The following is a 22,856-nucleotide window of genomic DNA, read 5'->3' on the forward strand; positions in this document are numbered from 1 at the left end:
GTATTGGTAGTGACACACTCTTTTACTGTAAGACAACGTAACAATAAAGAATTGCAGCATTCATTCTCTAATCCTCCAATTCAGTAATGGCACAGTCAATGTATGGTTGGATAGATATTTTTTATTTGTTAACTTACTCTGCTAAGAAGCACAAGTCCTTCGGATTTCTTTTCTTTTCTTTTTTTTTAAAAAAAATAATAAATCCTTGTTTGTTTGTTTGTGTGTGTATGTGTGTGTGTGTTGTATCCTTTTAAAGGTTTCCAATCCATTCAAGATTTGTTGTTTCAATGCTGCACATTGAGTACATGAAATGATTATATTTAAAAATCAGTAGCACAAGCAGTTCTGAGGTGGTAGGTTCTGAACCATTCTGAAACACCCACATTAGTACATGGTGTAACCTCCATAGACAGCAATGCCGGCTCTGACTCTTGACATCCAGTTGATCGCATTACTTGTTACTAATGTCCTGGAATATGCTGTGCCATGCCTGCTCAACCTGTTCATACAGTTCTGTAAGAGTTGTTGGTTGATAAGTTGCATGAGTCACTTCTCGTCCCATCACACACAACACATGCTCAACTGGAGACAACGTGCAGCAACTTCCCTGACCAGCATGGTTCTGAACTTGTCCAGAGATCACACTTGCCAGGGAAGTTGCTGCATGTCTAGCAGAGCACGTTAAGTTCCACAGTCAGTATGTTGGTGAACATTAAGCTGTTTGATCAACACAGCACCTTTCTGTTCCAAGAATGGCAAAAGTATCGGTCTAACAACATTCTGCATGTACCAAATGCTGGTTACCGTCCCCTCCTACTGGATCAGTAGGTTAGAGCAGATGAGTGACCTCCCAGGGCTAAACCATGGCAAGAGAAATCGCAGTGACATCCGATCCTGACCAAGTTGATTAAGGACGAAGACAACTACAGAGTAAAGAATGCCTTCTAGTTTTCTAGGTGAGAGAGCCAGAGCAGTAAAAGTGAAAAGGCTAAAAATGTAATGTAATAAAACAAGATGAGAGAAACAGTTAAGGTAGCAGGTGGGTGTCCCCAGGGCTCTGCACGCAGAAGGAGTACGCCCAGTCACAGCTGTCACACTGCCAATCGATTGGATGCAAAGGATTAAAGGGGGGGTGGGAGGAGAGCAACCACTATTTAAGGAGTGCTACTCCAAAACAGATAACAGAATGCAGCAGGAAAAAAAGTGGCAAATTGCTTCTTAAAGCAATTAAAACAGAGGAAAGGAGGGATGACAGAGGTAATGGGCAAAGGAAGCAGGGTTGAGTGTCCCCCTGAAGCAACATGAGGCAGGAGAAACCTCTAGCCTCAGCCACCCCACCCCCACAATAAAGGTAGTTACAAAACGTTATATCTGAGAGTAAAAACCACTATTATTCGACTAGGAGACGAGCAGCAACTTACAAGGCTCCACAACCTCTATGTACGGGTGGTTCATTACATAAAATAAAACTATGGGTCAGTCTGGTATTACATATTAAAAAGTAGTCATGGGACGCCCATTTAATAAAATAGCCATCAGCTTCAGCATAATTCCTGACTAGCAAGAGGTGTAAAAGGTTATCCCCTCTTAACCACAGTTTTAAAGCTGTCAGTGTAAAAAATGGTAACACCCTGAAACTCCTGAAGAACTGAAAAGAACAGACACCAAAAAGCCATGAGAGTGAGAGCCTTTAGAATCTAGAAATAGGTTGGTCATAATCTGTAGCCTGGGCACAAATCAACGGAGGGGGGAGGAGAGGGGGTGGGGTTGCACAGGAAAACACATGGAGTACATTCCAAGGAAGAGAGATGGAAGACCTGGCAGCGTATTGCAACTGGTAACCCAACCTGAGGGCAAATGCCAGGGGGCTGATGCCCCTTGTATATAAAAATAATAGTATATGTCATATCACGAGTAAATTTTTGAATGGAAATTCCATAGAAGGCCAGGACTTAGTACTGTCAGAACTGAAGAGGGAAGATTCCCAGCTTCAGCACGGAGAGTGTCTACATAACTAGTACAGAACGCAGCAGAGACCAGTCAGACTCCATGACAATCGACTGTGCCTACAAACTGCAAAGCTGAAGATGCAGCCAAGCTGTAAACCTAGCAATCACAGACCTAGTGGGATTAGTCCTGAGCCCAGTAAATATGGAGAAGAGTAGCGCGATTCACACCCCAAGACATGTGGAAAAGGAAGCAGAGAGCATTAAGTTTCTGCACGTAGCTACGGTTTAATTGATGAATATAGATCAGCCAAGCCAGCTTTTTGTCAAACAGGTGTCACTGAAATCAGGACTCTGCAACCATGTCTAAGTGTTGCGTACTGAAGTAGAGTTCTAGTCAGGGTGGACCACGGTGCAATGACAGAAATTCGAGACCCCCAGTTTCATCGACATACTGTGCATTGATACCCAGTGGCCCAAGAGAGCTCACCAGCTCATTGGTGGTGATAAAGAAGAGTACAATTCTCAGCATAGAGCCCTGTAGACACCGTTCTCTTGGACTCCTGGAGAGCTGCATGTAGCACAAATTCTAACCCGGAACAACTGGTGGGATAAAAACTGATGAATGAAGATCAGCCTTGAAACGCTCAGTCATGGAAAATAAGTAAAATGTGATGGTACCAGGCAGTGTCATATGACCTGTGTATGTCAAAAAGAGGCAATATTTGTTGGTGTTTAGAAGAAGCCTGTCAGATTGCTGGTTCCAACCTAACCAGATGGCTGACTGAGGATTGTCCCTTGTGAAAACCACACTGACATAGGGAAAAAAGGCCCCGAGATTTGAAAACCCAGCAGAACTGGTGGATAAACATCCATTCAAGCAGTTTTCAGAGCATGTCAGTGAGACTAACTAGCCAGTCACTGTCGACAGACATTGGTTTTTACCTGGTTGAAGGATTGGGATGTTGATACTATCTCACCTTTGCACAGAGAAGACACTGTGAGGCCAAATGTGGGCGAAGACCCTGAGGAAGTTGACCCATTGGATATTATTCAAATGTTGGGTCATCTACTTGTGAAAGGAATCAGGATCTGGGGCCATATCATGAGATGAAGCAAGAATACGAAACAGTTCCCTGTAAGTGAAAATTCCATTATATAATTTGACACGAGAGGAGTGGAGAAGACAGAGAGGTCTTGAAATTGTCAGAAAGCTGCCACATAAGAAAAGGCTGCAGGCACCTTCGGAAAGTGGGTTGCAAGGTGTTTACCAAGCATAGGTGAATCAGCACAGAGACCACTTTGCAAGAAAATAACTGAAACAGTTGTAGGTCTTTGGCAGCTATGTAGCTTTTCCACAATTGGGATGAAGAGAAATACATTCCCATAGAGTAGGTGAGTGCTCTAAGTATTTCTTTTTAATGCATTTAATTAGATAGTGAGCCTTAGCATGAAGTCACTTAAGTGAGACAGGTGGTCTGTGAAGCAAGTCACTCAAAACATTGCTGGGCTCTTCAGCATTCCTGAACATCTATGGCAATGTCTTGGTTCATAATGAACTGGCCAGCAATGGAGGGGAATGGCAGTTCCAGCAGCACGGGTTATCACATCAGAGATGAATTGCACAACCTTGTCGATGCAGTCTGACAGAGATGGGGCAAAGGTAAAAGCAGAGACATAGAAAATCCAATATTGCAGCACCTGTAGTATTCTGATTACAATACAAAGATGCATGGTTGATGACCTATGGATGTCTGGGTCAGGCCATGAGTTGTGCATGGATAGCCAAATGGCACAGCTCACAATAAGAGGGAAATCTTGGTTAGAGTCCCAGCCTGACGCAAATTTTCATTGTTGTCATTTCATTCCACAGCTGACGGTAGTGCTTATTTGCAAATGTGAAAACATTTGACAGAAAATCCAGTTTGCTCTTCGAAGCACCCATGTTTTACAGGTCCATCATGCAGTGGCAAGGAAGTGACAGGGTCAGCAAAAGTGGTCACTATCAAAAAGATTGCCACATGGTGACCAATGCATCAAAGCCATGAGACTGGAGGAAAAGACCTTATGGTAGTCAGCTGAAAGGGTGCCATAGACAGCACTAAGTGGGTAGCACTATCAGCATTAAAGGGCAACAGGACTTGGTCAGTAAGAAGTTGGTCAACTAGAAGGCCCTTACCACACAAAGTGGTACTCCCCCAAAGGCGAAGGTGTGCACTGAAGTTTCCAAGGAGGAGGGAAAGGGGGATAGCCAGATTAAAATAGTCAACTTAATGTTAGTAAGTGGTCTGCTTGGAGGTAAATAAACATTACAAATGCTGATCACTGCAGTCACTTTCGCCCACACGACCAATAACCTAAGAGCATTGGGGGAATTATCATCAGTGAAGCATATTTCTTGTAGAGCAGTGCAAATTGCAGAAGAGGAGGATATACAGTTTTGTAGTTCCAGCAGATGACAGTAATATCAATCACAGTTCCATTGAGTGATTAGAGTACGGCGGTCAACGTTAGGCATGAGCGGGCCAGGAGAACCAGTTACTACTGTGAATCACTGTCACCAGTGGAAATGGAATCACATCAACAAACCTGCCCCAATACTATGCACCCCAGGGTGGCTGGCAGAGTATATAATGTACAGTGACAGAATGAACATTACTTCAGAATCGGACTGTGTGTGTGTGTGTGTGTGTGTGTGTGTGTGTGTGTGTGTGTGTGTGTGCACACGCGCGCGCGCATTGGAGGGGGGGGGGGGGGGGATCTGGTGCCTCATGGGTCGCCAGAGTAGCCTGTCCAGATGTGGAAATCTGGTACCTCTGGGGGTAACCAGGGTAGCCTGTCTGGATGATCTTCTTTTTATTTTTATTTTTATTTTTCTTTTTCTTTTTCTTCTTCTTCTTCTTCTTCTTCTTCTTCTTCTGCTCCTCCTCCTCCTCCTCCACTACTTTTGATGGCTGAGATTCAGGCAAGGGCCTATCCATGATGGGCATGGGAACAGATGAAAAGAGAGCAGCCTTGGAATCCACAGGCTGTAGCTCCTTCAGCCAATGGTTGGTGTTGGGCCTCTGATCTGTACATTTTCAGGGAGATGGGTCCTGCCAGGGAACACTGTCACTGGCAGACACTACAGGAGGATACCGCTTCTGTGGCAGAGTGCAGGAGGTGATTCCAGGAGATGGTGCTGTGAGAGCCACAAGAGAAGCGGGTGATAAGAGATACAGTTTGGAAAACAATGAGGTAGGGAAGAGGGGGTTGTAGCTGTGACTTTCACATAATTTGTTGTCACATCAACAGGATGTGGGATTTATGTTCTATTTGTGCCTCAGTATATGACAGGTGTTCGATAGATTTATATTCTTGGAACTTCTTTTCTTTCTTGAAGACTGCACACAGTAAATTGGAGGGTGGTGTTCTACACAACTGACACATAAAGACTGTTGTTCACTAGGACTACCTCCATGGAATGATCATCTGCAGATGGACGTCATATAACCAAAGCAGAAACATCAGGAACACCTCGTGTGTGGTGAGATGTAAGGTTTCACATCATATCTGAACACAATGACTAGCTTTTTCTGGCACAATATTTCCTTCAAAGGCTGAAGTGCCCATATCTGTTTGGTTATCCTTGGGACCTTCTTGTACGCACTGCACAATGTGTATGCCTCACGGTTTGAAATTAGTCCATTGCTCCTCATCTGTCTAAAGCATAAAGATGAAGGTGGCAGTGATTTATGGATGAAGGCACTAAACAGCAAGATCAGCAGCACAACAGCATAAATGATATACAGATGGGTGTTGTGAAAATATATTAAAATAATAATAATAATAATAATAATAATAACAACAATAATAATAAAAATAATTGGAAAACCAAGTTGCATTCACAAACCACGGTAAGCACCATGACAGCCCTCAATAAAAGTCAAACAAAACACAGCAGAACAACTAAATAAAGTCAAGGATAAAATACCAGTACAGACACGATTAAAAAGTGGACAGGTGACTGTGGCTGGATGACTAATTAGAACTAATGGGTAACTGAGTCACTCTTGACACTAAAATCTCTCACTCGGTATGTTGGGGAGAATTCTGGACATCAAAAAAAGTCTTACAACACAAACCACACTCACCTAATTGTCAGTAAAATAGAGGACAGGTCAGATCAGCCCTCAGCTCGTCGTATAAAACACTTTCAATTAAAATGTGCCCCACATCTGTGACACACTGGTGACACCTTGTAATGTAAGTGAGAGCCATGCATTGATGGGCAATGACCCACTCTAAGCAGTATAAGGGCTACTTCAGTTCTTTGTGGTTGGAAGGAGGTACGCTATGGTCACACACAAGGTTTTATGGAATGTAACTTATTATTCCTCACTTCCAGCCACTGAGCCTCTCACCAACACAAGGTCTTCTTGGTCACAAATGAGGTGACAGTCTGCAACACTGAACCATGAGCAGAAGATGGAAGGGAGCAAGCTTCCTTGGCAGCTGCATCAGCAAGTTCATTTCCCCGAATCCCTATGTGCCCTGGGACCCAGCAGAAAATTATTTCCTTGTCCTGCTTTTGCACGAGGAGAGTGTCCTGCACTGTTTGCAGCATCCAATCTTCTGGGTACATATGACCAACAGCGAGAAGGGCATTGAGGAAATCTGAGCAGATGAGGAATTTCTTGCCATGATGCCATCTCACCTGCTCTAGTGCCCTCGATATAGCTAACAATTCCATGTAATAAACTCAAAACTGCTCTATAAGCCCTACCTGAGGACAATATCAGGGAACATGACAGAGCAGCTGTTAAAATTCACCCGCTTAGACCCATCCATGTAAACAGTAATAAAATCTGGGTGGCAATGTAAAATCTTATTAAATTTAATTTTAAAAACATAGTCTGGTGTACAATTCTTCCTGTAAACAGTCAATTGGAAAAGTCACCTGGGCCTCTAGTAGCCACAGGGATCCCCTATCCACCCTTGGATTTCAATCTTCATGCCCCCACTTGTAGTAATTAAAGGCTCTCCCTTGCACAGATCCCAAACGGCACTTCACTCAGAAACCGCGCGCTGCTACGGTCGCAGGTTCATATCCTGCCTCATCATGGATGTGTGTGATGTCCTTAGGTTAGTTAGGTTTAAGTAGTTCTAAGTCTAGGGGACTGATGACCTCAGATGTTAAGTCCCATAGTGCTCAGAGCCACTTGAACCCAAATGGCGTCGTCGTCCATGGATGGTGACAGAAGAGTCATTTCTGTGGTGACTGTGCAATGTAGATGGTTGCTAGTGATTTTGGAATGGACATAGCCTGCTTGGCTTACCACGAGATGTTGATGCTGATCTACACTCCTGGAAATGGAAAAAAGAACACATTGACACCGGTGTGTCAGACCCACCATACTTGCTCCGGACACTGCGAGAGGGCTGTACAAGCAATGATCACACGCACGGCACAGCGGACACACCAGGAACCGCGGTGTTGGCCGTCGAATGGCGCTAGCTGCACAGCATTTGTGCACCGCCGCCGTCAGTGTCAGCCAGTTTGCCGTGGCATACGGAGCTCCATCGCAGTCTTTAACACTGGTAGCATGCCGCGACAGCGTGGACGTGAACCATATGTGCAGTTGACGGACTTTGAGCGAGGGCGTATAGTGGGCATGCGGGAGGCCGGGTGGACGTACCGCCGAATTGCTCAACACGTGGGGCGTGAGGTCTCCACAGTACATCGATGTTGTCGCCAGTGGTCGGCGGAAGGTGCACGTGCCCGTCGACCTGGGACCGGACCGCAGCGACGCACGGATGCACGCCAAGACCGTAGGATCCTACGCAGTGCCGTAGGGGACCGCACCGCCACTTCACAGCAAATTAGGGACACTGTTGCTCCTGGGGTATCGGCGAGGACCATTCGCAACCGTATCCATGAAGCTGGGCTACGGTCCCGGACACCGTTAGGCCGTCTTCCGCTCACGCCCCAACATCGTGCAGCCCGCCTCCAGTGGTGTCGCGACAGGCGTGAATGGAGGGACGAATGGAGACGTGTCGTCTTCAGCGATGAGAGTCGCTTCTGCCTTGGTGCCAATGATTGTCGTATGCGTGTTTGGGGCCGTGCAGGTGAGCGCCACAATCAGGACTGCATACGACCGAGGCACACAGGGCCAACACCTGGCATCATGGTGTGGGGAGCGATCTCCTACACTGGCCGTACACCCCTGGTGATCGTCGAGGGGACACTGAATAGTGCACGGTACATCCAAACCGTCATCGAACCCATCGTTCTACCATTCCTAGACCGGCAAGGGAACTTGCTGTTCCAACAGGACAATGCACGTCCGCATGTATCCCGTGCCACCCAACGTGCTCTAGAAGGTGTAAGTCAACTACCCTGGCCAGCAAGATCTCCGGATCTGTCCCCCATTGAGCATGTTTGGGACTGGATGAAGCGTCGTCTCACGCGGTCTGCACGTCCAGCATGAACGCTGGTCCAACTGAGGCGCCAGGTGGAAATGGCATGGCAAGCCGTTCCACAGGACTACATCCAGCATCTCTACGATCGTCCCCATGGGAGAATAGCAGCCTGCATTGCTGCGAAAGGTGGATATACACTGTACTAGTGCCGACATTGTGCATGCTCTGTTGCCTGTGTCTAAGTGCCTGTGGTTCTGTCAGTGTGATCATGTGATGTATCTGACCCCAGGAATGTGTCAATAAAGTTTCCCCTTCCTGGGACAATGAATTCACGGTGTTCTTATTTCAATTTCCAGGAGTGTATAAGCCTGAAATTTGTATTCAAGCGAGGGTGACACAAAGGCCTTATAAAATTGGAGTAGATGTGCTCTGTCTCCTCCCGAAAACCTATGAATGACTCATTTAATGATGTTTAAAGCCTTGAGACATCTCAGTTTTAGTTCTTTAAGGTGTGGCAATGAAATTAGGTTCTCATCAAAAGTGAGGCCCAGATACTTTACCTTTCCCTTAAAAGTGAGAACAGTACTTCCAGTTTTAAAATTGGTTAATTAAAAAGAGAGAGTGGGAGTGATTAAAATCAACAGTTCCCTTCAAAGAGAATTTAAAAGGTGTGGTGCTAGAAATTCCTCAATCCACCTGACTGTCAAATGCAATTGCTGATTAGCTGTTGCAGTGGTGAAGGACATACAAAAGACATAGAGTCGTTCACAGACAAGGAACACAGTACGGATGCCACACTGTGGACTTAATAGGGTTGATCGCGGAGGTGCATACCGTGAAACTTAGAAACAACCTTCACGGGACACCCTTCTTCTGCTTAAAACAGTCAGATGGGACATCCTCAGCCTGGTATGTAAAATACCTGTCCAAGAGGAAGGACTGTATGAAAGTGGATAGACAACCACAGAACACCCACTGATAGAGTTGTAACAAAATATCAAGCCTCCTGGTAATATCATATGCCTTTTCTAAATTGAATATAGCACCAATAAGACATTGCTTACAGGGTAAAGTTTGCTGATTTGCTGCTTCAAGCAGGTTCCGGTTATTGAGTGTGGAGTGATGCCTCCTGAACTCACTCTGGGAGCAAACAGGAGGGGTCTAGTTTTGAGAACCCACACTAGGTGGTAGTTGACTGTATGCTCCAGTGCCTTTCCCATGCAGCTTGTCAGACTAATGCTATGATAATTACTGGTTTTAAAATTGAGATTAAAACAGATTCTTTCTACAAGTTTAGAAAGATTCCTGTCATCCAGATTTCATTAAAGAGCTGGAAGGAAGAAAGAAAGAAAGAAAAAAAGAGGCCTTCCACTGACCACAGATCCAATTCTTTCAACATGCTGTACATTAACAGATTGTGGCCAGGAGTAGTATCACAAGCTACTGACGATGCAGAACCCAACTCCCACAGAGGAAAAGGCTAGTTGCATTCTTCAATGTAGGTGGAAGAGAAATCAAAATCAACCTTTTCCTGTGTCTCCCAATAGTGATGGAAAGGTCGATCCTGGCTAGAATCAACCATAATAGTCTTATATGATTGAGCCATTGTCTGAGCAATGTCTCTCGGTGCTGTTAGGAGAACCCTGCACCTGTACAGCTGTTACTGGCAGTCTTGAGTTCCACTTTACTTGCAGATGTGAACCTACTGATGGAGTTCAGGAACTCTTTCCAAGACCTCTGCTTACTCTCTTGGATTATTCTCCTTGCCTTTGCCCATACCTCTCCAAAGGCTGCACAATCTGCATCTGCAGGACGCCAACTGAATCTTCGAATAGCCACCCTCCTGATCCTGATTGCAGAATGACACACACCATTCCTCCAAAGGACAGGTTGCCTCCTAGGTGTTCACTGCTGTAATGTGATAAAACCTGTCCTGGATGCTGTCACACTGCTTGGAAACAGCCTCTATAAAGCAGCCACCTCAGCAACCCCCTTTTGGGATCTGTTCCATCGTGCAGATGGATCCAGATGGATAGTGGTCACAACCACGAAAGTTGTCACTCACTCCCCATTGAGCAGTGTCTGCAAGGGCAGGCGAGCAGAAGGCCATAGAAGAACCTGAAGTGGTGGTAAAATGCATAGCTTGACCCATTTTCATCAATGTGAAGTCTGTAGTCCAACCTCTGGGGTAAATGGGGTTAGATCCCCATAGCCCACTATGTGCAAAGAGGTCTCCAAAAAGGAGAAAGGGATGGGGTAGTTTATCAGGAAAATGTGCACAGATCCCATAGTCAACTGGCTCATGGGTTCACAGGTACACAGAGGACACCACGACGGCAACATGGGCCACTATCTGAACAGACACCATTTGCAACACTTTGGTTAAGGGCACAGGTGAAGAATGGAATGTGTCCTTGAGGAATACTGCTACCCCATCTTTCACTCTGTCACCAATAAGGTCATATTTTCTGTAGAGAAGACAGCATCCAAGTACAGACACATTGGTCTGTTTAAAATCAGACTTTTGGAGACAGACGCAAAATGGTCCATCCTATAAGAGGAGTCTCAATTTCTCCTGATGAGTCCTGCATCCATTCACATTCCACTAGAATATGGGAGTCATTTTTGTGGTGTACTTTTGATTTACTGTCAGGGTGGTAAGGCACTTGTAGAGGGGGGGGGGGGGGAGATGGAGGGGCTATCTGGTTTTGGTGATGAGGCATTGAAATCCCTGTGATTTCCTCCTCATGAGTCAGGTGTGCCAATATGATGTCTGATGGCACAAGGGACAGCTTTTGACCTGAATGTTGTGACTTTTTCCCTATTCCTAGTCTCTTCAAGGATGATGGGGAAAGGGGGGTGTTGAAGGGCACTCCACTTTTCGGGTGCCTTCTCAATGCTCACTGGGAAATGTTGCAGGTCTCTTTTGTCATAGCCATCTGGATTACTACGTTTTTGCTCACTTTGCTTTGGCATGTAAATGTGCAAGTACCGGTGCTGGTGGTGGATAATGGTATGCTGGACACCATTTGCATCAAGGGATTGACCTTAGAAACATGTTTCTCCACCATGGTAGCATACAATATGGCATGTGCAGCCTTAAACTCTTTTTTGGCTCCTACATAGGGGATCCACTTGGTCACTTTTATTTCCTGAATTTTGCATTTCTCAGCAAAGACAGGGCAGTCTTGGCTCCAGACTGGGTGGCTCCCACAGTAGTTGATGCAGATTTCTTGAGGCAGTCAGCCAGTCCTAGCTTCATGGGCTGCTTTTCCACACTTCCAACAGGTCACTTCACCTCCACAACTCAGTGTTGTATGGCTCAATGTTGGCATTTGTAGCACTGCTTAGGGTTAGGAAGATAAGGCCTTCCTCTAAGCCAGAGGGACCCTGCCATAATATGTTCAGGCAGCATTGGAGAACTGAAGGTTACACTGAAGGTGGCAGAGATCTCAATTTCTCCATTATTCTTTTATGTCCTTTGTTACACATCCACTATTCCACAGTACGCCCTTTCTAGTTTAAGCTATGCAGTTTCAATATCCCTAGTATCATGGAATATGAACACACCCTTGTTTGAGTTGAAGGGACTTACGCAACTCAACAATTATGTTATAATCATTTAATTTTTTTGAATTAGTTCTGCTTGCGTTGCTCTGTAAGTCTCAACCAATAAGGAATCATTTTGTAACCACTTAACACACTTTTAAGACATTAGTAAGCCCTTCTAAGCATTTACAGAAGGGGATCACGTTTTCAAATGCCCCTCCTTCCCATTGATCATTACAAACACATTCTGATTTACAATGGGCTGAGCCCTGTTACTAGATATAATCTGATTATCAGGAAAACTAACGCCTTCATTCATTTGGATAAGTGGATGTAAGTACCCCCGGGTGGTAGACCCATCATGCTGGGAGTTGAGAAGCTTGAGTTCAAGGGTTCCATCTCAGTCAGCTAGAGAAATAAGGGTCCACTCAGACAGAGCCCCACTTACCGGCATCATAAGCCCTATATAACTGATGGGCAGCAATTTCCCCAAACGTTACCCACTAGTGATCTGGATGGCCATTCATACATCTGAAAAGCTTTAGATTGTGCAGTAGAGGAGGCTTTAATCAGCAGTGATCCATTGCACATTTCTCCCAACGACTCACCTTCTCCAAATGTAAAAAAAAAAAAAAAAAAAATGATTTTGCAACCGTGAAAGTATCTCCATTAGTTTGATTACATACTAGCTATTGGAGAAATTGTTTCACTCTTAATCGTCTGGCTTGTCCCTTTTCCCATACGATATCTAGGATAGGAAAAGCAGTTTTAAACAAACTGCCTGTACTGAAATTTCTAAACGTATCTGATGAGACGGCCAGATCAGAATGGCCATTGTTTTGTTTTAATTGGACACATTTCATGTGTGAAATATCTGTACTCATGCTACCCACTTCAATCAAAGGCCCTCCCAAAAAGCGCCATCCAATCACAGCAAAAGTCATCTGGCACAATAGTCGCACCTGGGAGTCCTGATGCTCCAGGATGATAGGCATCTGCTCCTTGGCATGCATGGGGAACCAGCAGCTCACGCAACAGTGGTGTCCTGTCAGCGGGCTCTACTGAAAGGATGCATAATGACCCTACCATGTCGGACTGGCTACTGCATTGGCTTTTAAGAATATATTGTTATTGTTCATTAATTATCTTTTTAAGATGTTCTCCCCAATCGCTACACTAAAGCAACAGTTTTGAGAACGAAGGTCAAAATCTGAAAGAGGACCAAAAATGAATGAATGTGTCAAAGAAAGGAAAGCAGAGCCTTGTGGTTAGTCAGGTCAACATCAAAGGCTGATCTCATGAGAAAGTACATATGAGAAAGTACATAAGAGAAAGAAGGATAGTTGAGAGATGAAAAACTACAGCACAAGAAAGGAACTAGGTGTTGCAGTGCTTGCGACACACATACTCATGAAAGAGTCATAAGCCACCTGAGGGGAACACCAGCAAAGGTATTAAACAAAATTTTACTTATTGTGCATATACTAGGGTTGTACAAAAAGTAAGGTTCCTATATTTTTTACAAATAGAAAACAATGTTTATTGTTATTAATTCATACATCATTGAAAAGCTTACACTTTTGTCTATTTTTCAACAGTCTCCATTTTTTCGACACACTTTTGAAGACGGTGCACCAGCTTTTGTATTCCTAAGTTGAAGAAGCCTCCCACCAACCCGTTGAGGAAGCGTGCGACCTCTGCTTGGACTTCATCGTCGCTCTTGAAGCATTAGCCACCTAAGTGTTCCTTTAGCTTGGGGAAGAGAAGATAATCGCTGGAGGCTAAATCCGGGCTGTACGGGGGATGGGGCATAACAGTCCACCCAAATTTCTACAAAAGCTCCTGTGTTTGATGAGTGGTGTGGGGTCGAGCATTGTCATGAAGAACCACTACTCCCTCCGTCAGACATCCTCTCTGGCGATCCTGGATTGCTCGCCGGAGTTGAGTCAGTGTTTCACAATATCTGTCTTGAGTTTATTGTCATCCCAGGTTGCATGAAATCGATGAGAAGTACCCCTTTCTGATCCCAAAACACAGCCGCCATAACCTCGCTTGCCGAATGCGTTTGTTTGAACTTCTTTGGTGGCAGTGAACCGGAGTGACGCTACTGACAAGATAGTTGTTTTGTTTTGTTTTTTTTTTTTGGGGGGGGGGGGGGGGGGGGTAATGATACACCCACATTTCATTCCGGTGATGATAGAGTCCAACAACTTCTCCTTGTTGCCTCCCGCCCTCACATCGTTGAAGTGAGCACAGTCGAGGCGTTGCTCCTTGTGTCCATCAATCAGCATAGGGGGGGACACAGCGACCACACACCTTGCGATAACCCGTTTCTGTTAAAAGTTCTTTCAGTTGTGCCGTGGGAAGCTTCAGGAATGCGTTCAACACGTTCACGGACAGTGACCCTCCGATCTTTGAGCAGCTCACTGTTGACCTGGACAGTCGCATCCAAACCCAGTGGTCTTCCACTCCATTCTTCATTGTGAACTTCTGTGCGAATCTCAGCAAAGGCCCTGCACCAATTGCAGATGTGCTGAATGGACATGCATACTTCATCGTAAACCTCAGTCAGCTGCCGATGAATCTCCAAGGGCGGTAACTTCCTTGCGTGGAGAAACCGGATTACTGCTCAACCCTTGGACTTGGTGGGAACGGTGATCAACACTTCTATCTCTGATGGCTGCTGAACCAACAGTGAGCGACGTAGCAAATCGCAGATGGGCGGACTCGAGGGTGGGGGAACCACTGCACATGGCACTGTTGTCGAATTTAGCCTAGCACCTTCCCTCGAGGCTGTAGCTCATTGGGAACCTTACTTTTGGTACAGTCCTCATACAGTATAGTAGGAAGAGTGCGTAATTAGATTTTTGGCTGATTTGGTGATCAAAATTTAGTACAAGGAGCTGCCATCTCAACTAGGAACAATCTGGTCATCAGATTGAGCTGAGCATGGATGACAGATATGGGTACAATGTTGCATGTTGTTTCCTCTATGTCACAGTTCTTTCATAGTGAACAGTGAGTGGTGGCAACCCATGACCATTTCTTTTTCAATGTGTGAGAAATCTGGAGAAAACATGCTGGCCACGTCAACAGTTGAATACTCTCTCTATCAAAGTCGGTCACGACAGCACTGACTTTGTGTGATCTTGCATTATCTCGCTAAAAGATAACACGAGACCTTTATGACAGGGCGCTGCCCTCAGCCCTAACACTTCGGAAATGTAACAAATGTAAAAATTGCAAGCTATGCAAATCACAAGTGTTCATGCTGTGTACCCAATAGCACCCCATACCACCACCACAAGTGCTAAGCCTATATGACAATGACGAATGCAATCTAGCATCATGTTCTCCTCAGAGCCTCCATTCATGGATACATCAATTATGATGCTGTAGCAGTACTTGGACTCATCTGAAAAGTCAACGTGGTGCTACTCTTGTGTCCAGTGTTCTCACTGAGCATACCAGTGTTAGAATGCCTCTACTGCCGCAGCAAGGGAAACTATAACAATGACGACAATGCTGACAGTATGTGGTTCTCCAGAGCTAATCACACTATCTGTGTGGATAGATGTCTAGCTGCACCCAAGACCCACCACTTGACTCAAGGTATGCGACACAACTGTGTGATCTTGCACTAGTCACACAGGGCCATTAAGATCCTTCAAGGATTTGAGTATGGCCCTACTGGACCCATCAGTTCCATAAGTCAATGATACTCATGGGATCCTGACCACCACAAACAAGAGATGGAAATAGAGACCACAGTGACTCATAGGGGTACATGTTTCACCTTCTTACAAGAGGCACAACATTCATCCTACACAAAAATCAAGATCGAAATGCGATTTCTAAAGGGAAAATTCGATGCATATTCTTTGCCTATAAACAAAATGCAGATGGCATTACTCCTAAATGCTCATGATTTCCATATCCGAGCATGTAGTACACCTCTTGCTAATTTGATACCTTCTTGGTGTTGCAATTTCGATTAGCAACAGTGCGACTTGAAGCTTTCAGTTGCTTTTGATACACACTATGGCAGCACCCATCGATTAATTAAAAGAATGTAATAGCATTAAAAATTAACTATTTTGATGGTGGCAGTATTACATGAAACCTTTGCCGCTCAGTTTAAGTAAAACAAAAGTTAATAACACTTAGGCATAATGCATAAATACAAATTTAATTGGTGGCAACTGCATCAGTCTACTAACAGAAAGTACAGCCTATGATAGTTTGATACCATTTGCTGGCAACTGATAGAAGTGAATTATCACATAGTAAAATGTAACACACACTGACCTAAAAACATAGAACATTATCCTGTGACTACCTGTTTAAAAATGTACAGCAATCAGCCAAATTCTTTTCAAATAAAGAAAACATTCTTCAGCGATGTTCTCAAAACACAAAAACAGTGATAGACAGTGATTTGCATTGTGACAGATTCAAATCAGTCTACACAACAAAATCCTTAATTCACTCCACCATGTGGTTTCAACATTGTCTGTGAGTGAAAAAGTAAATGTGATTAACTGACTCTGAAGTTTTTTATAGTAACTGCTAGGCTGGTAATCTGTACTTTGTGTATTGCTACACTAGAACTGTGAGACAAGCATACCTTGCGAGGCACCTGGTACATAATTGGTATGACAGATGATGACGTCAGCTGAAGTACACGGTTCACTTCAGCCTGCATGACAGCAAGGGCTCGCTTGGGAACAAGGCATGCTCCCTTTGTCTGATCACCATTGTGCCTAATGCCTTCAACCAGATATGGCTCCTTGTCTGTCACCTCCATATAAGCAATTGTTGTGTCTCCTTTCCCAGCTAAGAATAACATCCCAGTATCAGGATCGTACAGAGGTATCAGGACCCTGTAAAAATATAGAACTTTTTTTTCATTATTTAACAACCCACTCATAGCTACAGTATAAAGATAAGAACCAACAGTGCAGCGCTAAGTGTTAATTTCTTATATAGTAGTATGATCCATTCAGTTTCTCTAATTTCAATGTATCTAGTACCTCAACACTAATAGCACTCTTTTTTTTCTTTTTTTTTTCAGAACAATCCCTTACTCTTAAAAATATTTACTTCAACCTGCAGCTGACCCAAATGTACCAGAAATCATTGGTTGATTGTGGGTGTGCTTACCATGGCCATTTTGCTCTCAATTACTACAAGCCTTTGCTTCATAGTTACGTTCATTACGTAGTACAGCCTCATGAGTTCACAAGAGTTATGAACGCTTGTAAAGTGTGCACACTCTGGATACTCATTTGGATTTTGTTTAAAAGAAACAAGTGATAGAAAAAAAACGTAGATTCCCGTAACACACACTTTTTCATGTTTCTCCTGCCATGACAACTATTATGTAAGGTGATGACAATGTTGTTTTGTATTCCTTAGACTAATAATACAATCTTGAGAGGAAAGATGCTTTCATTCAATATTGTCATGATTCCTTGTCCTACAATTGACTTCTAAACATTTTTACAGCTTTTGTGATGGTGAGCGATGATTTATGCTTGACAATGCTAATACAATGATGCCACTGCCTGGCAACTATTACAGCAGTCTTAAACGCATATCACATGCATTTGCGTGAGTGTGTGTGTGTGTGTCTCATCTAATTTTGATGAAGCCCTTATCGGCCGAAGGCTATTATTTGTGACAGTCTTTTTGTTGTGCCTATCTGCAATTCACGCCTATCTGCAACTCAGCTTCTCTGTTATATGGTGAGCGGCAACTTTCCTTTTGACAATAAATTGTTACATTCCATCCTGGATTTTCCATTGTTTGATTATCATATAGTCAGTCACAGAACCTGCATTCATTCTAAATCTATTACACAAAGTTCAATGTCATAAAAATTGTTGCACACACCATTACAGGTACTGAAACACTGATTCAAGAGCATGAATCACCCTGTTAGCAGCAAATCAGCAACCACTGATTATGCTGATTCTTTCCCGAGCTCACATCATGAACATAATTCCTTTTTCTCTTTCTGGTGCTAATCAAATGATTAACCCTTAATCTTTGATAATAAGGAAAGAGGAATTATGATGGCTATCAACAATAATACATAGTTTCTGATCAATGAGTTTTATAAAATTAAAGAAGAGAAACATTTTTACTGGGAGAGTAAAAAGTATTTTTTTCGTCACAATACTATGACAGTTAACAGATCTGTGCCTACAGCAGTGATTTTAAACAAGTTTTTCTTTCAATGATGTGTGCAGTTTTCAGAGTCAACTTCCATTGCAAAAGTTGTTAGTGGACCTACATACTTAGCAAACCAAAGCCCACTGACTGCAGAAGCACCACTAACCTCCACCTACTATAGTGCAGCTGAGCCCTGTTACCAGTTTCATTCTTCAGTCAAAATTTCAGATGACACCTTTTGACAACATGCTACTTCCTAATTAATTTCAAATGACCAGTAGTCTATGCTGGCATTTTTCAAAACACAATGGTGGCATCACAGATTCAAATACTTAAAACATTTCTCTTTGTATGGTTTTTCAGCCTTATTATTCTTCTTTTCACATTTCATACCTGGAAGTGCATCAATAACCTATGTATCATACACCACTCAATCATACACTTATTTATTCATTCAAAAATTGTGTTCTGCGGATAACATTGTGAATGGGGACATACAGGAGGATTGAGTGGAATACAGTATTTGGGAAAGGAAGAAAATGAAAAACAGTATGACATGGAGACGAGGAAATGAATGAAAGGAGAAGCTGCCTCACTTCTATGACCTGAACCTGAAATAATTTTGCACAGAGCACAAATTTACCATATCAAACTTTTGTCCTGATTGTTTAAGAATCATGACTTTACCTTCTCTTCTGTATGTAGAAGAGACCTGGAGACACCAGGTGGTTTCAGATAGATTATTAATAGTAAGACACAGATTCTGAAACAAGATTTTAAACTGCAAATATTTTTAGAGGTAGATGTGGCTTCGGCCTATAATTTGTTAGCTATGAACAGCAGATTTAAACTGAAGACATTGCAGAAAGGTAAGAAATTAAGCAGATGGAATTTAGATAGATTGAAGGAGCCACTGGCTGTTGACAGTTTCAAAGGCAAGAATACAATATAAGCTTTGAGATATGAAATAGTGAAGGCAGTAACAAAACAAACAGGCAAAAAATTTACTTAATTGACAAGAGAAAATACATAACTGCAATAACACAAAGTAAGCAAAAGAGAATACTAATATGATTTATCATGATTAACAACTTGGCTGCACACCCAGAACCACACCTTTAACGGAATACAGATGTCTAAAAATGAGGTCGACAGAGATTGTGAAAGGAATAGCAGAGACGCAGAACTGTAGAAGCAAGCATGATTACAGGAAAGGTACTTGTTGCATATAAGAAAACCTTTGGCAAAACGGGAAGCAACTGTATGAACTTTTGGACCTCGTATGGGTACCCAATCATAAGCAAATAAGGAAAGAAAAAGTGGAAGGAATATACAGAAAAGCTACAAGAAGGAAAGAAACTTGAAGACAATTTTGTAGAATGGAAAGAGCAACTGGAAGAAGGTGATATGCCGGGTGAGATACTACGAGAAAAATTTGATCAAGCACTGCAACATCTAATTAAAAAAAACGGCATCTGAAGTAGGTGACATTCCATCACAACTTTTAGTATCAGAAAAATCAAACCCGACAAAACTGCTCCGGCTGGTAAGTGAGATATTTGAGACAGCTGAAATACCTGCCAACTTCAAGAAGAATGTACACAGGTACGTCAATTATTATCTGTAATGTGGTTATAAAATTTTATTGTAATCAAATAGGAAACTTACAAGAACATCATTTTTCGACATATTCTCCTTGCATTTCAACAAACCTAGTCCATCATTTTAAAAGCTTCCTGATGCCCTCATAAAAGAAAGTTCTCGGTTGAGTTGCAAACCAGGAATGCAACGCTTCTTTCACTACTTCGCCCGAGACAAATCGACAGCCCCTTAATGCCTGTTTGAGTGGACCAAACAAGTGATAGTCAGAAGGGGCAAGGTCAGCACTGTATGGAGGATGATCCAGTACTTCAAGTTTGAGTTTCTGGAGTGTTTCAGCAGTGTGGGCAGTAGTATGTGGATGGGCATTGTCGTGCAACAACAACCTTTTGACTGCAATCCTTGGTGTTTGCTTTGAACTGCAGGCTTTGGCCTGGCAGTAAGCATCTCACTGTAACATACACTGTTTATTGTTGTGCCCTTTCCCCATAATGTTCCAGTACTGGACCCTGTGCATCCCAAAAAACCATAAGCATCAGTTTTCCTGCAGACAGTTGGGTCTTAAACTACTTCTTACATGGGGAATTTGGATGTTTCCATTCCATACTCTGCTGCTTACTCTCTGGCTTGTAATGATGGATCCATGTTTCATCACCAGTAATGATCCTGTCTAAGAAGTTGTCCCCTTCGTTACCATAGCGATCCAAATGTTTTTTTTACAAATGACCAGATGCATTTGTTTATGCAACTGTACGAGTTGTTTTGGGACCCATTGTGCACAAACTTTATGAAACCCAAGTCTGTTGTGGATGATTTCATAGGCAGAATGGTGACTAATTTGCAGATGATGGGCCACTTTGTCAATAACTAATCATCTGTCTAAGAGAATCATTTCACGTGAACGCTCAATGGTTCCTTCATTTGTGGTGGTAAACAGTCGTACGGCTCCTTCATCGTGCATAACATTTGTGCGACCATTTTGGAATTTTTCAATCCATTCGTATACACTCAGTTGTGGTAAAACACTGTTCCCACACTATACTGAAAGTCTTCGATGAATTTCAGCCCCTGATACGCCTTCCGACCACAAAAAACAGATCACGGAACATTGCTATTCTTTGGTGCAAATAGACAGTGGAGCAGCCATGATTAACAGCCCGGTAGCAATAATGAAACTAACCTAGCAGCTTGAAAATTGCAAAGATATAACAACAAATATACAAAGCATGCGTGATCAACATAAAACTACAGTACAACCAAAATAAACAAAAATTTAACTAAATTGCAGATAAAAATGACTTGCCCTCACAATAACCACAGTGCCAAAGAAGACAGATGCTTACTGGTACAAGTATCACTAAACCATCAATTTCATGTCACGGTTGCAAACACTAATGCAAATTTTCTAGAGAAGGAAGGAAAAACTTGGTAGAAGCCAGCTTCATGGAGTATCAATTTGCATTCCACAGAAATGTGATCCTACAAATTAACTTAGAAGATACGCTGCAGAAAGATGAATCTACACTTATGGCATATGTGGATTTAGAAAAGGCTTCTGACAATGTTGACTTGAATACACCTGTTGCATATTAACCTCAATGACATTACAATGCCAGGGAGTGAAAAGTTACCGTATTTACTCGAATCTTAGCCGCACTCGAATCTAAGCCGCACCTGAAAAATGAGACTCGAAATCAAGGAAAAAAAATTTCCTGAATCTAAGCCGCACCTGAAATTTGAGACTCGAAATTCAAAGGGGAGAAAAGTTTTAGGCCGCACCTCCAAATCGAAACAAAGTTGGTCCATTGTAATATGAGACACAATTAGGTCGAATAAATGATTATACAGTTACAGTAGTTTGGTTTGAATCTTAAGCTTAGCAATTAAGCTTTACCAGGTAGCCATTGCTGCGTCAGCCGCTCCATCCGTATTTATACAGGTACCCTTCCTTTTTCACGTGCTTCATCTTGTTTGAATTGATTGCTTATTTTTCTTTGATCTGATAAGTGCCATTCTCTTTGTTATAGGTGTTTACATCACTCTAAGCTGAAAATGCAGTTCTGTGCTGTCATGCATTGTTTGTCGCATTCTGATAATGAGTGTTTACGGTCTGTCGCTGCTCGCGGTATATCTTGCTTTTGTGCACGCTACCGCCGCTTACAATTAAAAAAAAAAAAGAGAGAGAGGAATCGTCTCATCAGTGAAACAATGGCAAGAGACTGCTATTTGTTGTTACTTACACTGCTGCTTTATTTGATAATAATCAACAAGAACCAAATAATAGACTGCTTATGATAGAAGATGTTCTGAACGAGGGTTTAGCGAAAATTTTTCTCCGTTTGAAAATCTTTGCAGACGCCTCTTTTAGTACATTACATTCTGCACAGAAATTAGAGTAATCTTAGATTTAAAAATCTAGTCCATTGCCGTGCTTCATTTCTGACTGTATCACTGTTAGGCATAAGAATAATACGAATATAAACGTGACATGATATAATATATATTCTTCCGTGTTTGCTGTTGTCTCACTAGTTTCGTATATTTAAATGAGATAGCAGCAAACATGAAAGAATACATGGTAAAATGTTTATATTCATATTATTCTTACCATGAAGAGAATACTGCATGTGATTCACAATTCATAAAAGTTCCCATTAGCAACCATCTCTTCTCACTGGCAGGAAAGAATTCAGAACGTATAGTTGGCGATATTGACAAACATCCCAAACAGTATTTCTAGTCGGATTTTCGTAGTACATTGAAATGCTGCTACATTCGAAGATGAACAATACGGAATTTGTATTTACTTCGTTGGATAATGTATGAAAATGCAGTGGTCGAAAATCGGGGTGCAGAAAGAAGCTCGTCTTCCACGATTTTTTATTTAATTTATTTACTGACACAGAGGTTTTGGCGCCAATGTTTATCTTTGTGCCTGCAAAGCATGCCTGTGTAGCACTACATATATTCGACGGCAGAAGTTAGTTGTGGCAGCACCTACAAACATTTTTCAGAACTTCCGCTTATTTTGCACTCGATTCTAAGCCGCAGGCAGTTTTTGGATCACAAAAACTGGAAAAAAAAGTGCGGCTTGGATTCGAGTAAATACGGTACCTAAAACTTGTCAACTTTTACAGACCACACAGCAGTTCTAAGAGTTGACAGATATGAAAAGGAGCTCAC

At 42.8% G+C, this 22,856-nt stretch overlaps 1 protein-coding gene across 2 annotated transcripts in view; it reads right to left on the bottom strand.

Annotated features, from left to right (window-relative positions):
• LOC124607137 (coronin-7) overlaps positions 1 to 22,856 on the bottom strand; it is a 238,059-nt gene that overhangs the window by 171,871 nt on the left and 43,332 nt on the right. For both annotated transcript variants that reach the window (XM_047139346.1, XM_047139345.1), the window contains exon 6: positions 16,525 to 16,780. In XM_047139346.1, the coding sequence (XP_046995302.1) occupies positions 16,525 to 16,780 (256 nt within the window). The remainder of the gene's footprint in view (positions 1 to 16,524; positions 16,781 to 22,856) is intronic.

The sequence above is a fragment of the Schistocerca americana genome, chromosome 3 (genome assembly GCF_021461395.2).
Source record: "Schistocerca americana isolate TAMUIC-IGC-003095 chromosome 3, iqSchAmer2.1, whole genome shotgun sequence".
In the NCBI taxonomy this organism is placed as follows: domain Eukaryota; kingdom Metazoa; phylum Arthropoda; class Insecta; order Orthoptera; family Acrididae; genus Schistocerca; species Schistocerca americana.